We start from the raw sequence: 9,367 nt of genomic DNA on the forward strand, positions 1-9,367 counted from the left end.
CATCAAACGAGACACCTGAAAGAACAGCTGGATTTATTCATAGCTTTATACAAATGGCAAATACAGGTTTATTAAAGCTGGTGCCGCCAAGTAAATGCTCCGTCTCGAAACTGGATTCATAGATGTAGTTCCGGTTACGTATAAAAAAACTTGTCCAAACACACTTGACACACATTTTGGTGTTCATACTGCACAATCTAATAGGTCTAGTGAACCTTAAAAAAAATATGGACGTTGTACTAAAACGAATTGTGAAAACCTGGACACTTTTTTTTTTGCATTTACGTCGTGCTTTAAGTAGGTCAAGGCGCAAAAGAGCCACCAGGTGGCGCTGTGGTTGAAATATTGGCTGGTCAGCTGATTTGTCAGGAGGCTGAAAGACTTTAAAATCCACTCTAAACATGATCCACATCTATTTTATAATCAAGATTGAATTACATTACATTTATTCATGTAACAAAATGTATTCAACTGACAGGATACATACCAATGATACATCTTATGAAATAATGATTTTTATGCTTTACTCAGTTACAGTTTACACATTAATTTAAAAATACATTTTAAATATAGTTAGGTAGCAGTGCATGGCAATGTATAATCTGGCTATTATTTCAGCTTTTAATTTATTTTGCTGAAAAATTCATCTTGGTCAGACTATGGACCAGGCCGAGCTGGTCAGACTTGCTAAATGCAGAGTTGCAAATCAATCGAAATGGTCTACTCTTACCACTAATGCATCAGAGACAAGTATAATTTGTTTTAATGATCACAAATGTACAGCAATTACAGCTTGGCTTAGTTGTGCTTTTGAAAACCTGTAGCTAGTCAGGTCGAGATCCGAGACATGTTTTTTAGCAAGGTAATTTTTTTTTTTACAATAGACTGATATATAGGAACTAATACAAATAATGCAGCAATAATTATGAATTACATCTCATCCAATCACGATCGTGCACTTCAACACAGAGTCAGTAGGATGAACCAAGATGAACTGATATTATGAGATGAACCAAATTGGTTCATTGTAGGCCACACCCTTATAGAACGTTTAAATCATTAATATACTTCTCTATTTGCAAATGACTGCCCTGCAGCCAAAATATATTGCTATGATCTGCTGTCCTTAACCACTTTACATAAAATATTTACATTGCATAGCAGCACAACAGAAAGATAAAGTCAAAAGTAAAATGTGTTACCACTCTGTGTGTGTGTGTGTGTGTGTGTGTGTGTGTGTGTGTGTGTGTGTGTGTGTGTGTGTGTCTGTGTTTGTGAGTGTTTTGGTATTTAAATACAGCATGCAAGGTCTTAGTAAGGCTCCTCTTTTAAACTTCGATATAGACAGCAGGTAAAGAGCATTCCTAAAATCTACAAAATATAACAAAACAGAGAAAGAACAAATAATTAGAATATTGAATATGAAACGTTGGAAAAGTTAAAAAAAAAAGTTAGGAGTTGGATGTCCTACCTGCAGGAATGCAATTCCAATACCGACACCACCTAATATCAGCAAATGCTGAAGAATAAAGTCCTCTAATTTAGAAATGCAACCACCCTGAGGTAAAAAAGAAGGAAAAAAAAATTTTTTTGAGAAAAGATATATACACATTTATTGAATCTTCTTCATCTTCTTTCGGCTGCTCCCGTTAGGGTTCGCCACAGTGGATCATGTGTCTTCATGCCCCCCCGTCCTCTACATCTGCCTCCTTCAAACCAACTACCTGCATGTCTTCCCTCATAAAGTCCTGAAACAACCAAAGGTCTCTGGAGAATTACTGAGTCTCTTCATATAATTGATGCTAAATATATTTAGTGAAGAAATTCAAGTGAGAAAACACCATGTTTACATTCTTGTTGAAACACTTAAAATGCCATTTTCACATTAAAATATTTCACATTACCCTTATTGGGTTTAGTCAGTTCACTGACTAAACCCAATTTAGTCTGAAGCTCAAGCAGTCAGACACAAGCAATTTGTTGAAAAACAGATATATTGTGTCTAAAAAAAATCCATTTATGCTTTGGCTTGGTAACATTCAGGACATCTTTGGGACACACTGCTGATCAGGTAGGGACTTTTAAAAGGTTTCTGCTTACAGTCTATTTAACTAACTGATTTTAGTGTACATTAACTGAAGCTTACAGCTTAACATTTAACCATATTTTACCTTAAGTGTTCTGCTGTCTAAGTTTATACCATGACATTGTTGAATTTTCAATTCTAAATGGTCAGAATGTGTTAAATAATATTTTATAAAAAGACAGAGGTACAGGCTGGTAAGAAGATTATAGTAAAGAATAATACAATTATTTATAGCTGTTTCAAAGTAAGTGTTAACAGGAACTAACTTGTTTTGCATACTACAACATTAAATGTACCTATAACTGCTATGGCGTGCAGTTGGAAATCATATTCTTAATGGTATAAGCAGAATAAAACACTTTGCTTTTATATGAAAAATCCACTCTTAGCTAATTACTTTTCTATACCGCCATACTCCAAGTGTTTAATTCATTACATCAGACTGTGTTGTTAAAGAAGGAGCTGTGTATTAGCCATACCTCCACTTTGTAGATATTGGATGGGTGGTCTCTCACTCCACAACGAACAGTAACGGTCTTACAGCAGCTGTCAGGCACAAGCCGTCTGTCAGCAAATGTTTGTATCCAGGCTCCCTCCTGCCAATCTGCCGAGCTGTTACTGCCACAGCACTTCAACTTTTCCCCAGTATCAAAAAAACGTGGGCAAACCATGGATTTAGGGTGTTATTTTAAACAACATTCGGTAAAAAAAAAAAAGACAATTATTTCTATCTAATCTATCTAATCTATCTAATCTATCTATCTATCTATCTATCTATCTATCTATCTATCTATCTATCTAGATAGATAGATAGATAGATATGTGTGTGTGTGTGTGTGTGTGTGTGTGTGTGTGTGTGTGTGTGTGTGTGTGTATATATATATATATATATATATATATATATATATATATATATATATAAAATTTAATATGATTTAATCTAATGTCTCATTTTTTTTCTCTGCTCGTCACCTAAACCTCATTCTTAAAAATAATTTTTTAACAACTACACCTCAGTGTATTTTTGCTTTCTATAACAAACTAAATTCTTATATAGTTATTTTTATATTCCCTTTAAGTGAACTGGAAAACCTCTTACATCCTGCTGGAGTTTGTCCACAGCTCTGGTGATGTGCTCCTGATGAGGCTGCTGGTATTTCTGCACCATGGTCTCCTTCAAATCCACTCTTAGCTCATCATTCAACTGTGAAGAAATAAACAAAGTCAATAAGTCAAATGTAAGAACGTGAAAGCTTTTAGCATTTTTTATTGCACAGATTTTAACTTTTTAGAGTGGAAGAGTGAAGGAAGGTGTTGCTGGATGAGTATAGTGTGATAGAGGGAGACACAGTGGTAATGTTTACCTTATTGCAGAAAGGAAAACACTGCAGGGAGAATATGGACAGGAGGAAAAGAGGGTTTATAAACATGGCAAAAAACCCGCAAAAGAAGGCATGCAGACACAGATATATTTTTAGAAATCCAGGTGCATAGCATGCAAGCATAAGTGTGTGCATTAAAAAAAGAGTGATGTTATAATTTTTGTTAATCATGTGGCAATAAAGCTGACAATAATAAATTGACATTGATTATTGCTAAATACTAATACCTATTGGCAACCTTTTGTTATGCTAATAATAAGGGTTCAGCATAACACAATGTGAATGATACTAATACATAATAATAATAAAATCTGAGAGCTTCAAGTGGATGCAAATGCATCAATAGATTTGAACTAGTCATATCTCTGAGCCCAAGTTTTGTGCTTTACTTCAATAACCTAAAACAGTAACATTTCATACCTTTTATTTTTTTTAGAAAAAGGAATAATGTGATAATAGATTATGAATTCATGTAATAAAGTAGAAAACTAAGGACTGTGCTGTAAGGTATAAAAAGATGTTTAAAGCTCAAACCCCAGATTCTGTGCTTTGCTCAAATGTAACCAGAGACAACAGTAATAGTAAAAGTTCTTACACTATATACCCAGAAGTATTTAGTCACCTTGTTCTACTAGATTTTAGAGTGTACTTGTGGATATTTGTGTTCATCAGCCACAATTGTGTTACGAAAGGTAGGTACTAATGTAGGTGAGGTGAGGAGGCCTGGGGTCTGTCAGCGTTCCAATTCATCCCAAAGGTGTTCAGGAGGAATTAACTTCCTTGAAGATCTTCCTCTCTAAAGCATCTCTAAACCATATCTTCAAGGAGCTCGCTGTGTACACAGGGGCATTGCCGTGCTGGAACTAGTTTGGGTTTCCAAATTCAAGTAATGCAAAATTTTATTACAGCGCATCTAAAGACTGAGTACAATTGAGTGCCTCCAGTTTTGTGGTAACAGTTTGGAAAAGAACCACATATAGCAGGAAAGGTCAGGTGACCCAATACTTTTAGCAATAAAGTGTGTGTGACTATGTTAAATTTATAAAGTAAAACTGTGTGGCTCACTCTGTGCCTTCTCAAATCCCACCTTAATACCCAAGATTAGAACCACTGTTCTAATGCAGAAGTTACTGTACATGTTTTTAATGAACGAATTCAGCTAAACTGTGCTGGATTCTAGTCCTTAAAGACCTGACCACTAGTGGTCTAGAAATAATTTTGCTACATTTCAAAATCTTTGCACAAAACAATTAAGCACAAGTGGAGCGAGAGAGCCTCCTAACTTGAGATGTTAAATCAAATCTAATAGAATCAAACACAGTACAAGTATGAATGGCTTGCCTCTTGAAAATACCAATAGGCCAAAGCTCCAGCAGTGATCTCCAGCAGGAATATCAACAGCAGCAGCACAAAGAACTGCAAAGGAAAATCAGAAATGTATTAAAAAAAAAATAATCCAGACAGTACAATATAAACTAAATGAGAAAAAAATTTGAAAGCAGGAATAGACAGCTCAGATTAGAAGAAATTAGGTAACAAGATACGGGGTAAAACCATGACAAATAAGACAAGTAAATGCCAAATTCACTCCAAGAGCCTTTGGTTTTGATGAAGAGAAATGCTATAGTATAGTGTAGTGGCACAATAACTGTGTGTGTGTGTGTGTGTGTGTGTGTGTGTGTGTGTGTGTGTGTGTGTGTGTGTGTGTGTGTGTGTGTGCGCGAGTCAGAGAGAGAGAGAAATAGAAGTAAGTTACTAAAAGTTTCCATACAAGAAAGGGGTTAGAGAGAAAGAGAGAGAGAGAGAAAGAGAGAGAGAGAGAGAGAGAGAGAGAGAGAGAGAGAGAGAGAGAGAGAGAGAGAGAGAGAGAGAGAAAACATTTCCATGGACTAAAACTGAAAATAACATCATGTTCATAATAACACAAACACACACACAGAGACACACACCTCCTTACAACTCCCTTCCTGTACAGGGACTTTTGCTCATTCACTCTTCTCCCCTTCATTCCTGGCATCCCCCACTCCCTCACCCATGCCCATCATTCCTCAGCTGTGACTCAGTCCCCCAACAAGGGTCTTAAAGATACACAGCACTTTATTTAAATCATCATGGTTGACAGTTTCACAACAAAACATTTTCATAGTCATGCAATTAGAAACCGCCGACAGATGACGTCAGAACAAAAAAAACGGCATTCGGTAGCCTTTACTGTACCATAAGAGCCTGCAAGATTTGATTACAAAAGCAAAACATGCCCTTCCCTTCATTTTTCAAAGACATAATCTGAAGTGAAATGGCCAATCCTCCAGACGGCTTCTTAGGCTATTACTTAAAGGGAGTGTTATGGCAACACATCTAAAATATTTTTGGGTGGAGGGATCCAGGGCAGTTTTTTGTGCTCCACTCTTTTGTGCTTTGCACATGGTCAGGCTTTTAAACTGGCTTCTCACATAACCTATCACATGGCACACAATGTTCCTAGAGCTTGATGAGGATTTCAATGCAATGGCGCTGTTTTTCCAGGCCCACACTTAAGAGGTTGTAGCAGTACATTCACTATCTGACTTAAAATACATTTCCATTCATTTTATATCGTCCAGCCTAATGCTAATGGTAATTTATGCAACATGCCCATAAATGACCACATTATGTTTTTGACTTACTACTATCAGAAGTCTTTTGTTCTCCTTAATAGTGGCACAGCATCCGAGGATTCCGGTGAGCATGACAACAGCTCCTGCTGCGATTAGGATGTAGGCAGCAAATGAATATGTACTGGAAGACAGTAGACTAATGTAGTCACTCTTATCCACTAGAGTCCAGAGTCCCACTCCCATCACAGTACCTCCAGACAACTGGGAGAGAAAAAACAGTTAATATACCAGATACAATTCTTAGAACATCTTGTAGTTAATATGAATTTATTCATCTTCAGTATTCCTGCTCAGTGACACATTAGATAAAGTAACTGACCCAAAAAATCAGATTGAAGATGAACAACAGGAATTTTAGGCATACTGTTCCACAGGTGGTCTTTTCCTCACGAGCCACCATCCTAGGAGAAGGAGAACATTCAAAACACAAAACACATCCAAACCTTTAATCCGAACCATATAATCATATATGAGATCTGAAAACATTAAACAAGAGCTGAAACGTGAGTTATACATGTTTTCAATCTTCCTTTTCAAAAGCCTTTAGTATCCTAAATAAAAAAAAAATAATTAAATCAAGCCCCCTTAAGGGAATCTTAATTAAAAGAATCCTGCAGATGATGATTTCCACTACAGAAAGGTTCTGATTAGAACTGGGGAAAGCTAGAACTATTCAAAATCCAGAAGCCTTTATCTAAGAGTGTACTGCCGTGTGAGTGTATATATGCAGAAAACATCTATGAAAAAGAAATATTGACAATACAGGACCACATGATGAATATAATGACCATATAATTTGAATATTACTTCAGCTTATAGAAGTAAAAAAACATCCTGTATATCATGTCAGCGGGGTTCAGTCAGTGTTTCAGTTCATCTAAAAAAGTGTATAATGGGTTAAGATCAGGGTTTCGATGCCTGACACTCCTGTTATTCCATACCTTTGGGAAGCCATGTCTGCATGGAGTTCACACTCAGTATTTCAGTAAAGGGACATCTTTATGCAATAGTTTTGGAAACAGATTTGTGCATCACATACATACATTTTATATGCACAAGTGAGGACTAAACCATCTGTAATGCATATCATTCAGAATACAGTCAAATGCAGTTTATCAGATCAGATAAAAAATGCTCATGATCTGTGAATCCGCTTTGAGTGTCTTCCGGACAGCAGAATGTGTGTGTGTGTGGGAAAGATTTTACTACCCTGTGGGCCCTATCTGGCATTCAGAGACATATCTGTCACTGTCTGGGTAACACTATACTGCCGTGAGAAATGAGGTAAGTCCTATAACAGTCCCCATAGAGACTTAGACCACAGTGACTCACGTCACAACTTGACACCAGTGCTTATGCCAGTCAATCCAGTATGGACACTTAAACATAATGTGCTAGTGGTGATTTATTTTCATTTTTTATTTTTTTTAAACTGTAATCTGTAATCTAAACTGTAATCTACTGTGCAGAAACAAAATGATATAAAATCACACTGATCATTGTCTCAACTTCAGAGAAGAAATGTAATCTAATTCACAATTTAGATTCATTCAATAGCTTGATGTTGGAAATGATAGATCAGTGAGAACTTATACAATAAAACTTGATAAAAGTGAAATAAAAAAGTTCTATTTATTCATGTCGAATAAACATCATGTTGCTTGAGAACAAATCCTTTGCTATTCTCCCAAGAAGTAACATTAATTATTAACCTCTCACCAACCTGTATGTCAATAATAATTACTTGTTTAATGCCTAATCCATGTACACTCCTGTGCAAAAACTGATCCACACCCCAAAATGCAAAATATAAAGCTGTACAGTCATATTTTTTTATGGTCAGAAAATAAGCATGACTGAATCAAATGCATTCCTGTGCCATTTATTTGCTTAGTTACTGTTTCCTGCAGTAAACTGTCTGAGGAAAAGCGATAAATGGTAATTTTTTATCAAATGTTTAAAACTCATCTACACAGAATAAAACAATATTCATTCCTATTTCTGTAATAAACAAATTAAAAATTAAAAAATTAAAGTTTTACACACCACACAGTTTGAAGAAAATTAAAGTTTAAATTTATCCCATACTTAATAACTTGATGCATTCCTAAGTATATTTTTTGGTAATTTCCTAACCAATGATTTGCTGTTAAGACCATCACACTACAGAACTGTGCTTTGTCCATTTACTTTTTGTCCAGAAGTGTAAATATGAGATTATTTCACTATGTAAATTTAAGTCTTCATAGCAGGTGTGATATATTAGGTCAAGCACTGCAATAAAGTCAAACCCTACTCAGATATCTTCTTTAGGGGCTCAGGAGTGTATGGGTTAGTCTAAGCATTTCTCACACACACACACACACACACACACACACACACACACGAAGCGGAATGTGTGCTATCTGTAATTCATTAGGCGGACACCTGGAGCCTGTCAGACAACTGGAGTTGAGAATAAACCCTGAGATTAGATAACAGATCTGTAACAATAGGTATAAAGGAGCATTAAATCTGACTAAAACCCCCTAAAGAACATCAGGTCCACTGGACTCCCAGCAATTCCACAAGGTCATTGTTCATATAAATAAAGCAAATTGAACTGTGAATAAATGAAAACTAAAAGCAAGCTTGATATTTTATATTTCAACAGAAAATAAATTACTTACCTGCTGTAACTGTAGTCACCGAGCTACAAATGAACAACCTCTGTCTTCACCACTGAACTGCTTTTGCTGTCGAATTTCTGACCGCTTATAGCCCCGTGTAAGTGTGTGTGTGTGTGTGTGTGTGTGTGTGTGTGTGTGTGTGTGAGAGACAGAGGTTGTTAGGACGCTCAGGGGGCGCGGACACGCGGTGGGAGCGCGCAGAAAACAAGCGCCGGACATTACTGTACCATTATTCTTCTTCTTCTTCTTCTTTCGGCTGCTCCCATTAGGGGTCGCCACAGCGGATCATCCATCTCCATACCACCCTGTCCTCTATATCTGCCTCTTTCACACCAACTACCTGCATGTCTTCCCTCACCACATCCATGAACCTCCTCCTTGGCCTTCCTCTTTTCCTCCTACCTGGTGGCTCCATCTTCAGCATTTTTCTACCAATATAATTCATGTCCCTTCTCTGAACATGTCCAAACCATCTCAATCTCGCCTCCCTCACCTTGTCACCAAAACATCCTACATGTGCTGTCCCTCTAATAAACTCATTTCTAATCTTGTCCATCCTCGTCACTCCCAACG

At 36.7% G+C, this 9,367-nt stretch overlaps 1 protein-coding gene across 2 annotated transcripts; it reads right to left on the reverse strand.

Moving 5' to 3' along the window:
* Positions 1-16: 16 nt before the first annotated feature.
* On the reverse strand, positions 17-8,935 carry cd151 (CD151 molecule). 2 transcript variants are annotated; one of them, XM_083546500.1, is made up of 9 exons: positions 8,795-8,935; positions 6,445-6,526; positions 6,135-6,326; positions 4,810-4,884; positions 3,451-3,471; positions 3,186-3,290; positions 2,566-2,721; positions 1,472-1,558; positions 17-1,371 (listed from the first exon to the last, which is right to left on the reverse strand). In XM_083546500.1, exons 2-9 carry the CDS (start codon positions 6,523-6,525, stop codon positions 1,312-1,314), a joined length of 777 nt encoding a protein of 258 aa, XP_083402626.1. In that variant the 5' UTR covers position 6,526; positions 8,795-8,935; the 3' UTR covers positions 17-1,311. The 2 variants fall into 2 exon arrangements, with proteins under 2 accessions (XP_083402626.1, XP_083402627.1); XM_083546501.1 differs by lacking the exon at positions 3,451-3,471.
* Between the last annotated feature and the right edge of the window lie 432 nt (positions 8,936-9,367).

The sequence above is a fragment of the Silurus aristotelis genome, assembly GCF_946808225.1.
Source record: "Silurus aristotelis genome assembly, chromosome: 7".
Lineage (NCBI taxonomy): Eukaryota > Metazoa > Chordata > Actinopteri > Siluriformes > Siluridae > Silurus > Silurus aristotelis.